This window comes from Leptonotus elevatus, chromosome 14 (assembly GCF_054856555.1).
Source record: "Leptonotus elevatus isolate MCC_2025b chromosome 14, RoL_Lele_1.0, whole genome shotgun sequence".
Taxonomy (NCBI): Eukaryota; Metazoa; Chordata; class Actinopteri; order Syngnathiformes; family Syngnathidae; genus Leptonotus; species Leptonotus elevatus.
In genome coordinates this window covers 10,815,884-10,833,296 of record NC_141252.1, presented here as the reverse complement: position 1 = coordinate 10,833,296, position 17,413 = coordinate 10,815,884, and the positions used below count along the sequence as shown (strand labels likewise).

At 38.9% G+C, this 17,413-nt stretch overlaps 1 protein-coding gene and 1 long non-coding RNA gene across 3 annotated transcripts in view; one reads left to right on the top strand and one right to left on the bottom strand.

The window, feature by feature from the left end:
- The window catches only part of eml5 (EMAP like 5), a 43,932-nt gene that overhangs the window by 8,337 nt on the left and 18,182 nt on the right, over nucleotides 1–17,413 (bottom strand). The window contains exons 6-33 of one of the 2 annotated variants that reach the window (XM_086094390.1): nucleotides 17,180–17,315; nucleotides 16,985–17,008; nucleotides 16,556–16,757; nucleotides 16,168–16,305; nucleotides 15,824–16,080; nucleotides 15,541–15,753; nucleotides 15,308–15,475; nucleotides 13,643–13,749; nucleotides 13,434–13,552; nucleotides 12,754–12,940; nucleotides 12,542–12,647; nucleotides 11,091–11,184; nucleotides 8,730–8,830; nucleotides 8,458–8,651; nucleotides 7,876–7,987; nucleotides 7,660–7,787; nucleotides 6,355–6,496; nucleotides 5,935–6,087; nucleotides 5,732–5,863; nucleotides 5,555–5,643; nucleotides 3,581–3,757; nucleotides 3,304–3,505; nucleotides 3,101–3,227; nucleotides 2,890–2,904; nucleotides 1,571–1,579; nucleotides 1,253–1,331; nucleotides 885–1,014; nucleotides 709–807 (exon numbers count right to left, since the gene is read on the bottom strand). In XM_086094390.1, the coding sequence (XP_085950516.1) occupies nucleotides 709–807; nucleotides 885–1,014; nucleotides 1,253–1,331; nucleotides 1,571–1,579; nucleotides 2,890–2,904; nucleotides 3,101–3,227; nucleotides 3,304–3,505; nucleotides 3,581–3,757; nucleotides 5,555–5,643; nucleotides 5,732–5,863; nucleotides 5,935–6,087; nucleotides 6,355–6,496; nucleotides 7,660–7,787; nucleotides 7,876–7,987; nucleotides 8,458–8,651; nucleotides 8,730–8,830; nucleotides 11,091–11,184; nucleotides 12,542–12,647; nucleotides 12,754–12,940; nucleotides 13,434–13,552; nucleotides 13,643–13,749; nucleotides 15,308–15,475; nucleotides 15,541–15,753; nucleotides 15,824–16,080; nucleotides 16,168–16,305; nucleotides 16,556–16,757; nucleotides 16,985–17,008; nucleotides 17,180–17,315 (3,640 nt within the window). The remainder of the gene's footprint in view (nucleotides 1–708; nucleotides 808–884; nucleotides 1,015–1,252; nucleotides 1,332–1,570; nucleotides 1,580–2,889; nucleotides 2,905–3,100; nucleotides 3,228–3,303; nucleotides 3,506–3,580; nucleotides 3,758–5,554; nucleotides 5,644–5,731; nucleotides 5,864–5,934; nucleotides 6,088–6,354; nucleotides 6,497–7,659; nucleotides 7,788–7,875; nucleotides 7,988–8,457; nucleotides 8,652–8,729; nucleotides 8,831–11,090; nucleotides 11,185–12,541; nucleotides 12,648–12,753; nucleotides 12,941–13,433; nucleotides 13,553–13,642; nucleotides 13,750–15,307; nucleotides 15,476–15,540; nucleotides 15,754–15,823; nucleotides 16,081–16,167; nucleotides 16,306–16,555; nucleotides 16,758–16,984; nucleotides 17,009–17,179; nucleotides 17,316–17,413) is intronic. The other variant, XM_086094391.1, reaches the window with a different exon arrangement.
- Nucleotides 4,778–6,690, top strand: LOC147162938 (uncharacterized). The gene is made up of 3 exons (XR_015097034.1): nucleotides 4,778–4,845; nucleotides 5,550–5,750; nucleotides 5,837–6,690. It is a non-coding gene; the product is annotated as an uncharacterized LOC147162938 (long non-coding RNA).

Below are 17,413 nucleotides of genomic sequence, written 5' to 3'. Positions count from 1 at the left end.
TTAAATACTCAAAAAACGTCAGTCCAAATTTTTAAGTTGTGAGAGAAAGTGAGATGAAAGGTAGATTAAAAAGTTTTAAAAACTACCATTCAAATATCCAAAAAGGAAGAGAAAAAGCAGAAAATTACCATAAAACAAAACAACACAAAAAAAACTTTGAAAATGTAATTAAAAAGGCAGAAATTATAAAAATTCCAAAAACAAATAAAGAAATCTTGAAAGCTATCATAAAATGTCAACAAAATTGACAAAATAGTCAGAAATTTAATAAATAAATAAAAAAGGCAGGAAATGTTCAAAAAGTGACCATAAAAATTGATAGCATAAAAGACAGGAAAAAATGGCACCAAAAAAACATAAAATTGCCAAAAATATCAGAAAAACATGTAAAATATATATATTTTTAAATATAAAAATAAAAAATAAAGAAGAGGTCAAATAAAATGAATCTCTATGTATTGGATGCCACATAATTTTATTATTTAGTTATGGTGCAACTGTAATTAACGCTAATTAGACTGACACTAACACACTGTTTCCTTCATCCCAATGTTTAAATGTTCTGCAGCTCCGGACAATTTTTTTTTGTCATTTATTTGACCTAAAATGGCTCTTTTGACAGGAAAGGTTGCTGACCCCTGCAATAGAGAAAAGTAAAAGAGGAACAAGCAACTGCTGATGCAAGAGGCCGTCGTCTCACAAACATACCTACTTGGCCAGTTGCCACCACGTTGGGGAATTTTGGATGTTGATTGATTGTCAGGCACAGAATGTCATCACTGTGTTCAACATAGAAACTTTGGCAGGCTGCAAGAGAATATACCGTATAGTTACTTCTGGCTTACAGTCTCATGTAAAACGACATCCCTGTGTAAAATTCCTACAGGTGGTCAAGTTGAGCACGATGCCGACTGAGGCTGTGTGGTAAATGATGTCCGCCCCCTCATTTAGGTAATGCACGTTATTGCGGCAGTCATTGCCACGGTAACCGAACACCAGCTCCAACACCAGGTCCTATGGAGAAAGTCAGAGCAGGCAGTCAGAAAATCTGAAAAGTGGTTGTCATGACAACAAAGACGTCCACAGCCAGCTCACAGCTGAAATCATCATTCGGTTAAGAGCGTCGGCAAAGAGGGTCGTACGCAACTCTTCAAATGAAATCGCGTCACATTAGAGCATTTATAATCATTTGCTGTTTGAACCACGCCAGAAAGAAGAATTCTTATAGCGTTTGTAGTGAAGTTACTCTTACGTCGATGGGTCTCTTCTTCTTGCCGACGTTGTTAGTCTGCAGCTTCTCAGGCTGTGGCAGGGCTCTGCTAACAGGAGGTCTGAAACACACTGCTGTGTTACAAAGGCTGCTTATCGCCACAGTGATGCATGTTTTTCACGAAGGATTAAAAAGTGCTGTTTTTTTTTGTGGTAAGGTATAAACAAATGAAGGCATACTTTGTTTAGAATCCGATAAGTGATAGGGTAACACAAGGTGTATAACTGTAACAAGCTTCACGTTTAATTCCTATATAGGCAATTGAACTATGCACCTGTGCAATCATGACAGTTCGCTTACCTTGAACCTCTGCATGGTAGCAATAGCAAAGAAAAAAAGAATAATTACTCAAAATGTTTCATACAGTACTCACTGATGCTGTTCACGGGATATGCACTTCAACAACACCTCAGCCACTGAGGACATAAAGTAGAGAAGTCTGCGGCAGCCTGTAACCATGACAACCAAAGTCCATTTCAAGGACTTCTGCTGCTTTGTGGAATCTCCTTTACGCTTTTAGACTTTATACCGTTTCAGCTGTTCCAGAAAAGAGTTTCAATTCATTTTTCTTTAAAAAAAAACCCATCACAATTTGTTTTAGGGGTTTGGTTTGAATTCCAGGGCTCATACTTTGACAAACTCCTGCTAGGGGATGCACCCAAATGAGTCCCTATCCGAAGCAGACAATTGGGCGATGCTAAATTGCAAAGTTTTTTCTGCCTAAGCTATTTAATAAGGGTGGAGAATTGAGTGACAGTTTGATGAGCATTTTCAAGGATTTGCCTAGAAAAAGGCGGAGCGAAGGCCTGTTCATCACTGCTACGTTTACAATTGACATATATTGTTATTTAGGAAGTACATTTGGTTCACACAGCCGTGGCTGCAATACCATCAGAAAATTTCGGGATGAACTAAAACAGAGATTCATTGATAGGTCCTCATTTAAAATGTTTAATGCCCAGGTGTCGCTAAACTATTGTTCACTAATGTTTCTTTTGTATTTTGTATGACGTCTAAACAGAAACAACACACTTATAAAGTCAAGAAAGTGGAATTCATAAGGATTAAAGGGAAGTTAACCCAAAAATATGTTCTATGCAGCCCCACTAATCGAAATGCGGTGTTCTGGTTAATATTGCGTTAGTGGAATATGAGCTAAGCAGCAAAATCCAGCAGTTTTTATCAATATCCGAAGGCGGCCATTTTGCCAGTTGCTGTCGAGTGAAAATGACATCACAGTTGCTCAGGTAACAGCCAATCACAGCTCAGCTTCAGAAAACATGTGAGCTGTGATTGGTCGTTGGCTGAGCCCTGAGCGACTGTGATGTCATCTTTAGTCGACAGCAAGTGGCAAAATGGCCGCCCCTTGAAATGGATTAAAAACGCTGGGCTTTGCTTCATAACTCATATTCCACAAATGTAATACTAATCACAATGTCACTAGTGAGGTCACATATAACATATTGCTGTCAAGAAATGTTTATGGTTGACTTCCCCTGTTAAGTAATGTTCATCTCAAGATAGTTAATGACCCTTGAACTTGTATATTTACGTGTGTCAACACTACTAAACCTTTATCTTGGATGCGATTTCCCCAAACATAAAACATAAGATCTTACCTGACCACACCTTGTCTTCAGATGGAATTAAAGAAGGAAGCAGGACAATGAGAGAATGCAGCCATTTACAAGAAAGAAGAGCAGATAAGGCGCAAGTTATTTTAAAAGGGTAAGTATAGAGCTGGAGCTATAGATAAGAAAAAAAGATGTTTGACCAAAAAGGTCTCATTGATGCAAGAAATAAATTTCCCACATTTTCACAAAAGAATACCTCTCATCCACAGAAGGCTCTTTCAGTTGCAAGTGGGGTTTTACACCAGTCATGGGGCGCATGTTGGTGGATAAGGCTTTGATGGTATAGTTGATCTCATTCTCCTTTGTCACATCACTGTCATAACCTGACAACAACAAAAAAAACAAGTGATACAGATACAGCGTCAGCAGGGACATTTCCGGGAGAAGCCGCTCTCATACCTCCATCATCCTCGCTCTCAATGTCCGACTCCTCGCTGTCACACTGTCTGAGCTCCCTGCGAGTCTCAGGCTCATGGGCCCAGATCATGAGGCACGTGTCCCCACCGCCAGCCGTCACCAATAGGCTGTCCTCGTGGGTCCAACGCACATTTGTGACATGCGTGCTGTGAGCCACATAGCGTTTGAACTTTGCATACTTGCCCTAGGGGTGAAACAGCTTCCGTCGACTTGATGTAGTGACATAAACGTATTCTGTATGTCGAGCAGTGTATCTTACCTTGACAGGGTATCTGAAGAGTTTGATGTATCCTAAATCGTCTCCTGTGGCGAGCACTTTCTTGTCATTGCTAAGGCAAGCGGAGGTCACCTCTGTGACCTCTCTGATCACAGGCCAGATGCCCTCGACGGACATGCCGAGGACGCATGTCCACGAACTCCAGTCAACCTTCTCCACCTAAAACACATAAATGTATGTGTTACATTATGTTTTGCTTCAGAGGCAACTGGACTTTTTGTTGTTTAAGGCTAAGTTCATCCAACAACAAAATTGGCAGCGTTAATTCAACACCTATAGAGTTGAATTTAACATTTCAAATATAGTTTTAAACACATTCGGAAGGTGTTCTTTTTTTTACACTGAGATGGGAGTTGACATTTAACGCAAGCCAACACTGGTCAGTGTTGATTTTACACGACACTAACGTGTATTGTTAAAATATGACACCATCTAGTGTTGTACTTTTTAACACTCAAAACGAGTTGCTTTCATTAACAAGAGAAATGTTAATAATAACTAAATATTTAACTCTGGTAGAGAGTTGGAAAAAATACTAGTGTGAATTTAAACTCCCAATTCTTTCCAATATTACTACATTCTATTAAAAAAAAAGACACCAAAATTGTAGTTAAAGAGAACAAATTAACAATTCACAATAACACATTAAATCAATGGATAATCAATCCTCAAACACAGGTTACACAATTAAGACAATGTGGTACAATCATCATCATCATCGATAAGCAAAGAAAAGGAAAATGGCACTGACTCATCTCTTTCAACCTGGACAAGTGCAGGTGAAGGCGGAGCTTAATTACATCTCTGTGTAGTTAATCTAACACTAGGTGATCAACTAATAACTAAATAGCACCCACTTGGACCAAGGTTATTTTAGTTCACGGAAACTAACGAAAAAACTAAAACTAAAATTCAAAAAACTATTTTGTTAACGAAATGAAATAAAAACAAAAATACTTTTTTTTTTTTTTTTTAAACGAAAACTAACTGAAACTACATTTTATGTTTACAAAACAAACTAAAACTAACTATAATTATATAAAAAATGTCCTTTGTTTTAGTCTTTTGTAATTAATTTAATGCATTAACTTTTGGGGATGATTTTAAATGTGATTTTAAGTAGATTTAATAAACCGGAATAAGGACATTTGAAAGTGTCACGCAGAAGTGACGTCATCTAGCAGCAGCTAATAGAAAAGCACCTTCAGATGACATTGCTCCGAGGCGACAACGAAATGCAACGCTAGGTAAGAAATTAGTTACTTTTCTCATTTTACCATGGTGTTTATCAAATATTGAACCCAAGCAGAGGTGGCAAATCCAGGTCCAGAAAGTAAAAAGCCTGCCACAGTTTGGCTTTAGCCATTGATGCCAGCTAGCTAGCTAGCTCTCTGGCTAGCTCCCATGGTGCTTGTTTACCTGCCAGGGAGCTAGCTAGCTAGAATCAATAGCTAAAGCCAAACTGTGGCAGGGTTTTTACTTTCTGGACCTGGATTTACAATCTCTGCGCACAAGTAATACACATAAAAAATAAATAATAATAATAATACTGAAACTAACTAAAACTAAGCATTTTTTTTAAATAACTAAAACTAATAAAAACTAACAAAACCACCCTGAAAACTAATTAAAACTAACTAAAATGAACATTCCAAAACTATAATAACCCTGCTCTGGACATCATTAACTGTGAAAAAAAATTATTACACTTCACTTCCCAAAAATGTAATCCTAAAATTTGAATACTTCAATTTTTGCTGTGCAATGTGTATCCCGCCTCTCGTCCAAAGTCAGGCAGGATAAGACTCCAGCTCACCTGTGACCCTAATGAGGATGAGTGCTATAGAAAATTGATGGATGGAATAATGTATTTATTTATTTATTACACTTTCCTCCACCTTGCTGAACTCGCACTCTCCCTATCTTGCTACTGTGGTGTTTCTTCTCCCAGCTTACCTCTGTGGCAGGGATGGTCTGCCTCTTGCCACGAGGCGCCTCGAAGAAAAACTGCTCTTTGGCACTGGTATTGACTTGGAGTAGTTTCCCTGTGAATTAAAGAGCCCGCAAGGCCACCGTGTTTGGCAGTTATTCAGCGTTAACACAAGGATTATCTACAGTATAAAGGATATTCACCTCTCCTGTCCCAATCCAAGTGAGTGATAGAGTTGAGGCATCCTTTGCACACTCCAACACGTTTGCTGTTCATTACGTTGTAAATATCCACAAATGTGTCTCCAGACGCCACTGCAAGGTACTTGCCAGAACCTGAACAGAGAAGGAAACATCCAGCCCTGTTTTCAAAACATGGACTTGTCGATCGCAAGGGAGTCACAAACCTGGAGAGAATTTGATGTCTGTGATGATGTCCTTGCGGTGGTGAAAGGACACAAGGTCCTCCAAGGTGTCTGCATTCACAATGAGAAAGCTGCCGTCGTTTAGACCGACTGCCAAGGCTTTGCCATCAGGGGAGAAGCAGCAGCAGCGGCCACCTGTGGAGGGCGTGATGTCATCTTCAGTCGACATAAAGTGGCAAAATGGCCGCCCGCTGAGATGGATCAAATCGGACGGATTTTGCTGCAAAACTCATATGTAATATTAATCAGAATGTCATGTTTAGACTTAAAAGGTCACATATAACAACATTATTGTATAAGTTTAACTTCCCCTTTATTAGCCGAGGACTGATCCACTCAGTCAGGATAAACGCATAGGCCACAAGGGAGCAAATATTTTACTATCATCAGTTGGTGACTCACCTTTCCTGAGTTTGCGCACTGCCAACATGCAGTGGCTGGGGGAGAGATCCCATATGCGCAGTGTTCTGTCATCACTGACAGTGGCGCACAGAGGGAGATGGGGATGGGTGGCAAGGCCCCAGACTTCACCTTCCATGTGACCCTGCATGACGCAACAAAGCACTTATTAACATTATTTTTTAGACATACGGCACAATATAATCTACTGTGAGGTAGGGCTGGGCAATAAATCGAATTAATCCAATTGATTGTCATTTAAAAAATGGAATCGTTGAAAATTTGCTAAATCGTGAAATCGAGTTTTGTCTTCTGGATTATTAAAAGCTGTTGTTCTTATGTTCTGTTGCATCCAAATGTTATTGTGTGTTGTAATTTTGCACAAGCGGCAGAATGCTGGATGGGTGGTTTACAAGACATGTTCGCAATAGCTACAAACTACTTAATTGTGGCATTTAAGAACAAACTACGGATGTTAGGTTTACGTTAAAACTAATTTAGAATCAGTATAAATTATTGTTGTCTGAAAATGATGCATAGTAATTATTTTTAATTAATATAATAAATTAACTCATTCACTGCCATAAATTCATTATTAAAAAAATATTATTAAAAATTAGGGGCGACAGGCAATTAACATTTTTAATCGTAATTAAATCGCACGACTTCACTAGTTAACTCATGATTAATCACAAATTTTACATCTGTTCTAAATGTACAATAAACAAATTATAGGTTTTCATATTCTTGTTAACAAAAGTGGGAAAAAATGTATGAAAAATGGAAGAAAAACTGAATGAAGAAAGAATGAAGAAAAACTAAACTCAATGATGAAGCAAGGCTTCAAAGAACAGAAAAAACTGCTACACTACTTTCACTACATTGTGTACAATTCTTGACAATGATCTGATTAGTTTCCCGTGCAGCAGCTGATTAAGGAACACCCTCATCGATTGGTCCCATCAGTCAGATCACAGTTGTAATTGCAAAACATTCAAAACGGGCAATCAATACCACTCTGACAACCTAAAGACAAGAGGCCCTCACTTGGAGACAGGGCAGAACCACTTGGCAAAATTACCAATTGAGCCTTCATAGCTGCAATTTATTTTCGTCATGGGCATCTCCTTGGGTTGTGTGAAATACCATAGCTGCTACAATAACACGGAGGGCTGTTTGCTTAGCTTCTGTAATCGCATTAATCGGTACCCAACAAGTAGATCTCCTTTTAAAAAGTTCGGTGACCCCCCAAAAATACTATTTAATGGATGAATCTTTCGAAAAATATTCTTAGTTTTGCCATCTCACCTGGACGAGCAGAGTAATGGGGCCACTTTTGTCCACCTCCAAAATCTCTCCATTCTTAGTTCCCACAAGAATGTGGCCGTGGCCTAGAGATATGGCACGTATGGACGGGTTGTCTTCCAAAAGCAAGCCTGCAGAGTCGAGAACATAAAAACAAGAAGTCATGTTTGAACCAGGCCACAGATGCACAACATATCTGGTGCAAGATGACCATATTACCCTTGGAGCCTGGAGCTAAGACTGCCCTCTTGATGGCATAGGTCTTGAGGCATCTTTCAAATGTGTCATCCCAGAGCGCGACTATACCATCCTTCCCTCCAGTCACAAATCCCTGCAGAGATGAACATGTCAATAGCAGACATCTTCTTTTTTTTTAGGTTATTAACTCATTCACTGCCATTGGCGGCTATAGACGTCAAAAATTCATTTGAACTATTCATATGAGTTGTTTAAATGTATTTAATTTTTCCCCACTTTTGTTAACAAGAGTATGAAAACCTAGAAAGAAATTATTGTACATTTAGAACTGATTTGTGATTAATCGTGAGTATACTATTGGAGTCATGCGATTAATTACAATTAAAAAATGTAATCGCCTGATGCCCCTAATTTTTAGTAATCTTTTGGTGTAAAAAAAAGAAAAGAAAAGATTATTAAAAAATGTCTAGGTTTTCATACTCTTGTTAATAAAAGTGGAAAAAAATGTTAAACTGATTAAAATGATTTTTTGACGTTTATAGGCGTCAATGGCAGTGAATGAGTTTATGATTTGAAATTTGCAATGAAATGCGCTTTCATTACCTTTTCGAGAGCATGCATACTGAAAACGGGGCCGTCATGGGCTTTGACAGTCTTCATCAAGAACATGTCCCTCCAGATGCAAATGTCACCAGTGCACGTGCCCGAGAACACCATCTCCTCCGACCAACCGTAGACGGCACACATCATAGTCTCCGTCTTGCCCATGCTCCCCTTGCGTCCAATTAACCCACCACCTGAGAGAGGGAAAGTAGACACAGTGAGCTGCAACGTTTCAAAGCCAGACTTCAGCTTGTTATCACGGCCGCTCTTACCAGCTTTATGCCAAAACTTCATGTGTTTTACACCGGCGGTGATGAGCTTGTCAGGCAGGTAGGGATTTATTTTCACGACAAAGATCTTATCTTTGCTTCCACTGAAAACACAACAATATTTATTATTAATGAAGGCTGGATGTGTTCCAAATCCTGCATTACACAAAATGCGTTCTTCCTCAGCCCAACCTCCAGCCCTCCTTCAGGTTTTATGGAAATGACCCCCTTAATTTTGTGTAATCCTGTTGACAGGACAGGCAAACATGGTACGAAAATGAGAGAGGGCACTCTGTAAAGCCACAGACTTCACACTTCATTTAAATACCCATCGGATTATTTTTTTTTGCCAATGAAACCCAAGTAGAACTCAATGTATATATTATTTAGGAATGTCAGACGATTAAAATGAATCATAATTAATCACATGGCTTCAATAGTTAACTCACGATTAATCGCAAATTTTATATCTGTTCTAAATGTACAATAAAAGTTTTCATACTCTTGCTAACAAAAGTGGAAAATATGGCTGCATCTTTTAGTCATTTCTTAATAATTCATAAAATTTAGTTAAAATAAAAAAGATGTACTGTACTGTAAAAAATCAAGTGTGATATTGATTTGTGTTGGTCATTTTTCTGCCACTAGATGGCAATAATTGCATCTAGACATTGGTGACAGCTCAGTGCATTTTTCTTTTCATATTAAACGCTATTTAATCTTTAACATGAAGTAACTTGGGAAATTATTCACATTTTTAAAATTGTAAAATACAACTTAACCCTAGCCTCCACAAATTTATGCATTATTATTAAATTTATTAAAATTGATTATTATTTTGACGTGGCTACGACGGCGTATTAGGGCCTCGTATAAATATATATATTTTTAGAGGGCGGGGGCAATATTCCAAGAAAAAAAACTTACAAATGTAAAAAATTGACCACTTTATAAAGTGGAAAATTTGCAAGAAAAAAAACTTGTAAATTTTATAAAGTGGCAAATTTGCGAGTTTTTTTTCTCGGAATATTGCCCCCGCTCTGTAAAAAAAATATATTTATACGTGGCCCTAATACGCCGTCGAACGTGGCCATGTCTGCTGCGTAGTACAGTCTTTTCAAGTAAGGGGCGGTCATTAATCACGAGTTTTAAAAAATTAGTGGCGTTGAATGAACTTTAAATTAACGCACACATTTTGACACCCCTAATATTATTATTAGCATATGAGCCCATATAATAGCCCATATTAGCTCATCTCCAGATTTAAAAAAATGTTTTCAATATTTTACAAAAAGTAGAACTGTGGTAGTGTTGTAGTCCACGCCAACCAAGACAAAGACATTATTGAGACTACAAAGTATCGAGATCAAAACTTTTAATGTGGCCCATGACAATAATGAGTAGCTTGAACCCTTAAATTGCCCATAATAAATAAATATGATGGCTAGAATAAAATAACACATTTTTGTCCTATGCTGAAGTAAAAAAGTACACTTTGTTGAATTCATATTTCCCATTCGTTGCCCATCTTCTTCCCTGTACACCAGGAAGCCTCATCTTCCCACGCCCACTCTTTGCCTCCCAGCTAAAGACTTCTCTCGAGCCCTTTTCCTCACAATTGCATTGCACAGCACCCACCAAGGTCTGCAAAGCAGATTAGTGGTGCTCCAAGCTGTCTCTGCATTTTCAGTTGAGACAACAGAAGAGCAAATAACACGCAGTGCTCCAAACGTGTCAGGGTCAGTTTAAATTGAGTTTAGGCTAAATATGAACATCAAGTGGTGCCGAGCAACAAAGAGGAAAAAAAAACTGTTATTTTGAGATGTGGATGTTTTACAGCTACATATTTCTCGCACGGTGGTTATGTAATTGTATTCTATTAGCCATTTAGGACAAATTACTATCAGTGATTCTGTGTTTCAGTAACTTTTAAATGTAGCTTTTCATCACAGCTTGCTTTTTGTAGTCTATTATACAACGTTGGGGTACCTAGAAAATATGGCCTCTGTGTCAAAATACAATCTGACACGAAGACGGGCACTGAAAGTAATTCTCATTCATTATGGATACAGTTGGAGCCTTGGGGCATATTCTTAACTATTCAAACCTTGGCAGGCTTAAGTGTCGCAGTGGAGCAGCCTCTTAATCTAAAAGGCAATTCCCTTCCTTCCCTCTGCGAAACATGAATCACACTGTCATCCATGAACTGCAAAGTGGCTCCAATTAAATCCACGGTTTATCAATGTTCATATTTAAAGAGAGAAGCTCCGATAATCTTTAAAAAAAAATAACACAAAGGACTGTCCGAGCTCTTTCCGTTTCTGGATAGTAGCATCACGTAAACAATGTCAGGACCACACTCACCACATGGCTGAAAGCTTTTCCCCCTTCCTCCAGTCCCATAGCACAATGGTGTGATTGTCATCCAGGCCCACTGAGGCCAGGCGCTTGCCATCCGCTGTGGAGTGTAAATCAAATCTGTGTTATTGGCACATCAAGCCACTGTGTTTGTCTTTGTCTTGGCCATTGTTAGCAGGAAGTCTGATGGATCTGATCTTTTGTATTGGATCTACATGATTTTGGTATGTGGCACAAACCACTATGCTAACTACGTGGTTAAACGACAGAAAATTATTTTTTTAACCTTGTTTTATTGTCCACAATACGGTAAAACGAGCCACTTTGACTGTCTATTCTATTTTCATAACCATAATGAACATTTTGCATGGGTCCCTCAAATTGTTGTCCACCCTGTCGTTATGGCTTAACTACCCCTTTAAGAAACTTGTGATGCTTTCAGTAACGCCATCATTTTGTCTTTCTTCACTTGAGGCTGAAATAATGGAAAGCTGCAGTATATATACTTACACATTAAGTTTCGCCATTGTCATATTATGTGAGTAGTTGGAAGTTGTGAAGCTATCAATTGATTATCACAACCTTTTGCAAATTCTAAATAGATTTGTTAAGGGCGTGCCAAAAAAAAAAAAAAGATTCTCATAAGAATCGCGACTCTCATTTAGTACGATTCAGAATCGATTTTAAATGTCCCAAAATAGATTTTATTTAAATTATTTGATACTGTCTTCCCTTTGTTTGTGTGTGCCTTTATTGAAAGCGCAGTTCATGTTGTACCCGATTTGGCCACTTAGGGGCAGTGTGGTTCCACGCGGTCTGATACACTGTTAAGTTGTAGCCACATTAGAGTAGAAGACTAGATGAGTAGAGAAGAAGGAAAAAGTCACAATCAAGTTATTCCGATAAAAAAAATTTTTTTTGCGTGGAGCCGTTTTTTGAGTGATAAAAGTGCCGCGAGTAGAGCACTAATTAGCATTAGCGATTCAGACTGGAGTAAATCATTACGATTCCTTGAACATCTAAAAATTGAAGCAAAAATAATTTTGAATCAAATCATTTTAAATCAAAAAGCGTTCTTAATCGAAAATCGAATCGCACACCCAAAAAAATCAGAATCAAATTGAATCGTGAGACATTCAAAGATTCCCACCCCTAATATTTGTTAAACAGTACACAATCCGCTTGCTAAAAGAAACATGTTGCAAAGTGAAGATCTACCATGTGCTCATTAAATGCTAATGTTCGCCAAAATGTCCACCCTGTCATTGTCCACCCTATTAGCAAGGTGACATATTTTGCTGTTTACATGTACAATATCTGCTTACAGTTAATTTGTATTAAAAAGTGTGGATTCCTCACAGCATAACATCTACTTAATACAATGAATATGAAGTTCAATGGAAACTCTCGTATTTTTTAAGGATGATATTGACCTTCTGGTAATATTGACTCACTACCTGAAAAGTCCAAAGTGCACACTCCAAGCTGATGGAAACCCTTCAACACAGACATTGGTTTTAATGTTTCTGTGTCCCATATGTGGATGGAGGAATCTCGGCCAACCTGGATAGTCACAATCATCATTTGAGCACAAGTTTCTTTGTTACATTTGAACGTAAAGACTAGAGAACAAGGAATGCAATTCCGATGCCACCGGGCATATCTCTACCTGGCCTGTTGCTACAAAATCTTTGAGTGGGTGGATGGCCAGACAGAGAATGTCATCATCGTGGCCCATGTAGAAACGTTGGGTGTTCTGCTGCCTGTTGTACACGATCCCAACAGCAGCCACATGGTAGACGATTTCACCGGTCTGGGTATAGAACAGATTACTTCTGCAATCATAGCCCCTGTAGCTGCAAAAAATAAAAAGCAATACAAATGTTTTGGAGAACGATCATTTATCACTCCATTTGTTTCGAATTGACTATATTAACTCATTTACTGCCATTGACGGTTATAAACGTCAAAAAGATCATTTTAACTATTTCTATTAGTTGAACTTTTTTAAACTTTTGTTAACAAGAGTATGAAAACCTAGAACTTTTTTTTAATTGTACATTTAGAACAGATATAAATGTAATCGCCTGACGCCCCTAATTTTTAACAATCATCTAGTCAGGCGATTACATTTTCTTATTGTAATTAATTGCATGACTTTACTAGTTAACTCACGATTAATCACAAATGTTATATCTATTCTAAATGTACAATAACAAAATGTTTCTAGGTTTTCATACTCTTGTTAACAAAAGTGGTGATTTTTTTTTTAAACTAAGAAATATTTCAAATGAATTTTTGACGTCTATAGCCGTCAATGGCAGTGAATGAGTTAAAGTGCAAGCTCACCCATGAATAAAGTGCAGCTTCAATCCACTCCCAGGTGCTCGCTCTCTCTTCTTCATTGCGATTGCTCGATCTTTCTCTTTGCACTGCTCTTTGAGCTGAGGTAGATCTTCTTTATAAATCTGAATTCATGCAGAAACACGGGCAAGTGTGTTTTATAAAAATCAATGGACGTTCAAAATGAAAGGTCTCCGAGTTACAAACACACCAACCTGTCTTCTATACGTAAGCTGTGTCTCCTGCTCGATTTCGGAATCCATCTCAGGCACATCTGACTGATCGGAGTCTGACTCTTCACTGTTGGAGTCTGCCAAGGTCTCTAGAAATAGAAACATAGTTTGAGTATGGTGGTAAAAAATATAGCATTACCTTTCACAAAATCCTCAAGTACTAAAGCAGCTGTGCTCCGAGTAAACACAAAAAGAAGCAAAGCCAAATGTTTCAGGATGCTGATGCTGCAGATTGATGCTGAGCCAAGAAAAGGCAATAAGCTGGACTTGAAGCTAAGGGGGGCTTCCTCACAAGGTCCATTAGGAAAATGAAAAGGAAAGTCTGGGTGTGTTTTAATCATAGAAAGCGCAGCTGCACTCTCTCTCTGGAAAAATAATGAGTTGGCAATGACAACGCAATTATACTTTCCAACTTTCATTCACATCGAACGGATGCGTTTAAATGTTATGGGACGGGGAATAATTTAGCATGACAGTTTAACACATCAAGCCTATAAAGTTGGTGGGAGCAATACAGTTGAAAAGAAGCAGGCACAACACAATTGCTGTTCAAATAAACAATGTAGATACATTTACCACTGTAGCAATTTGGTCTAACTACACAGTACATTTTGTACATTTTACTCTAAAAAGAGTCTATTTGGTTTTTACTGTAAACGGAGTAAAATTTACACTTGGAAGAGAGTAAAATATTCAGAGTAAATTTTACGCAAAGTATTTATACTGTGTACAATAGGATTGACCTATTCCATGACAAAAACCTCGTAAAGTTTTTTTTCACTCATAAATTCTCAGTAAATGTTAGAAGATTTTTTAGTACATTTTATTTGTGTTTTTTTTTTAATTACACAAGGTCTGAGGAACAAACTCTGACTTTCAGCTTGGGAGACAAACACTTTGCCACCCGAGCTATGCCACTCCTACTGTTTGCTGATATCCAAAAGAAAACCAAAAATATTCTCTCGTACATAAAATATTTTACTCTCTTACAAGTGTAAACTTTACTCTGTTTATAGTGGAACCAAATAGACTCTTTTTAGTAGTGGTGTGCCCCCCAAAAAATAGATTCTTATAAGAATCGCGATTCTCATTTAGTACGATTCAGAATCTATTTTAATGTCCCAAAATCAATTTTATTTAAATTATTTTATACTGTCTTCCCTTTGTTTGTTTGTGCCTTTATTGGGAGCGCTGTTCATGTTGTACCCTATTTAGCCACTTAGGGGCAGTGTGGTTCCACACAGTCTGATACACTGTTAAGTTGAAGCCACATTAGAGAGTAGAAGGAAAAATCAAAATCAAGTTATTCCAATAAAAGTTGTTTTTTTTGCAGCGTGGAGCCGTTTTTTTGAGTGATAAAAGTGCCGCTAGTAGCGCGCTAATTAGCAGTAGCAAGTCAGACTGGAGTAAATCATTACGATTCCTTGAAAATCTATAAATTGAAGCAAAAATCATTGTCAATCAAATCATTTTGAATCAAAAAGCGTTCATAATCGAAAATCGATTCTGAATCGAATTGCGCACGCAAAAATCGGAATCGAATCGAATCCTGCTTTTTAGAGTAAAATTGTAAAACTGTGTATCTGAACAGGTTCGAGACATCTGTCCAATTGTAACCATTCCTCGAGGTACTTTCCTTCCTCTCACCTTGTGGTGCAATATGCAGAGCTTCTTTTGACTTCCTCTCCGGAACAAACTTCCACTGGAACACCGAGTGATCCGCTCCACCAATGGTGATAACCCACTGGTAGTCATGTGACCATCTTACATTGGTAATATGGGCTGAGTGACCTAAATATTTTTTAAATTTTGCCCCTAAAATCAAGAGAAATAGAACATGAATTCAACAAGACATTAAGAATTACTGCCGTTTTCTTTACCTTTTTTTATACATGGATATCGTAGAAGTTTGACTAATCCGTAGTCATCGGCCGTTACTAAGACTTGATTGTTGAAGTTGGCGTCCACGGAGTTAACATCATTGATCGCAGAATATTTGGGCCATATTCCATTAACCTCAGGGCCTAACACACATGTCCATGATGCCCACTGCACCAGCTTCAGCTCCTCCCTGTTGGTCATCTCTTTCCCACCTGAATAAAAGACACACTTCTTATATCATTCAAAGTACCTTAAAAAAAAATCCTATGAAATTAGACATACTTGGCATCCTATAGAAGAGCCTCCTGCCGCTGCCATCGTTCGTCTGCAGCAACTTGCTGTCCGTAGACCAGTCCATGTGCGTGATGAAGCTATTGGAGCCGATGCACTCTCCTACTTTCTTGTACCTCTGCACAACACCATAAATGTCCACTGAATTGTCATTGGAGCCGACAGCCAAATGGGCTCCATCGGGGGAATACTTCAGCTCATGGATAGCCTCCTTCCTGTCCTTGATGTGGACCACTTCTGTCATATCTCTGGAGGCGGACAAAAAAGGGCTCGTCAATAAAGCCCAAATGGTAAGACATGAAAACTTATAGTCTTCCATTGAATTGTGTACTTGCCTGACTCTGAGAACGGTGAATGAGCCATCCTTCATTCCCAGGGCTAAATGAATACCATCAGTGCTGACAGCCGCACAGCGGATCGGCTCCTCCATGTTACAGCGGGCTATCAGTGCATGATCGATAAGGCTCCATATCCTTGTTGGGGAGAAGAAAAAACACACAGAATTTTTTTTAACAAAAATAGTACCAGATGGAGCACACTGTTGGCAACAGGTGTAAAAGCACATATTAAATCATCTTACAAATCCTGATGAAATCTGCCTTCAGATTCGTAAAAAGGCCAATGCCGATATTTGGCATTTTGACACGGATAGTCGGCCCGGCCAACAATTGGTCCATCCCTAGTATTTTGATACTTATTGCGATAACTTGTCAGGACTCTCACCTGACTGAGCGGTCATCACTGCCCGTCATAGCGAGAGGCTTGGTGGGGTGCACGGCCAGCGCCCACAGCTCGCCCTCACAGTGACCCTGCATGATAAGGAAAGGCTTGTTGCGGTCGTGGACCACCACCTCGAAGATCTCGCTGTCTTGCGTGCCCACCAGGATGTGGTCTCCCCGCCAGCAAACACTACGCACAGACAGCCCTATCCCCACACACACACACACACACACACAAAAAATGAAGCAGAGGTTTAACAGAAATACATGACAGCATGTGGCCAACTGATGTGGATGCTGTACTTTATATACGACCATGACATCTAAAAAATATGTTGTAAAACGGATTCACTAACCACAAGAGAACAATATGGGGACGGCTACAAACAGACTGGCACGGCTGTTAAATCTGCCCTTATAACGCTTTACCCACCTCTGCTATTTTCCCTTCTAGCTACTGTTAGGTCCAAGATACAAGAAATAAAGGAAACGGAAGAAAGAAGAAAGGGAGTGTTAGTAGGGAGAACAGAAAAGAATGGCTTAAGCAGCACGGTGTAGATATGCCACTTGATGAGATGAGCTTAATTGGCCCTGCAACCTTTACTGAGTGGAGGCATTTTGACATCACCTTTATATCCTTGGTCTGTTTCCCTGAGATCAATGACAGTAATTGGTTTGAAGTTGAGATCCCACAGGCGGACGCAACCGTCTCGTCCCCCGGTGGCAAAACCCTCTTCGCAAGCGTTCATGCTGAAAATCCCTGACTGGAGGAAATGACAGGCCGTTAGTGTGCGATAAACGAGCTATGACAGAAGCAAAGGCAACTGTTTAACAAGGCCTTCACAGCTACGCACCTGCTACT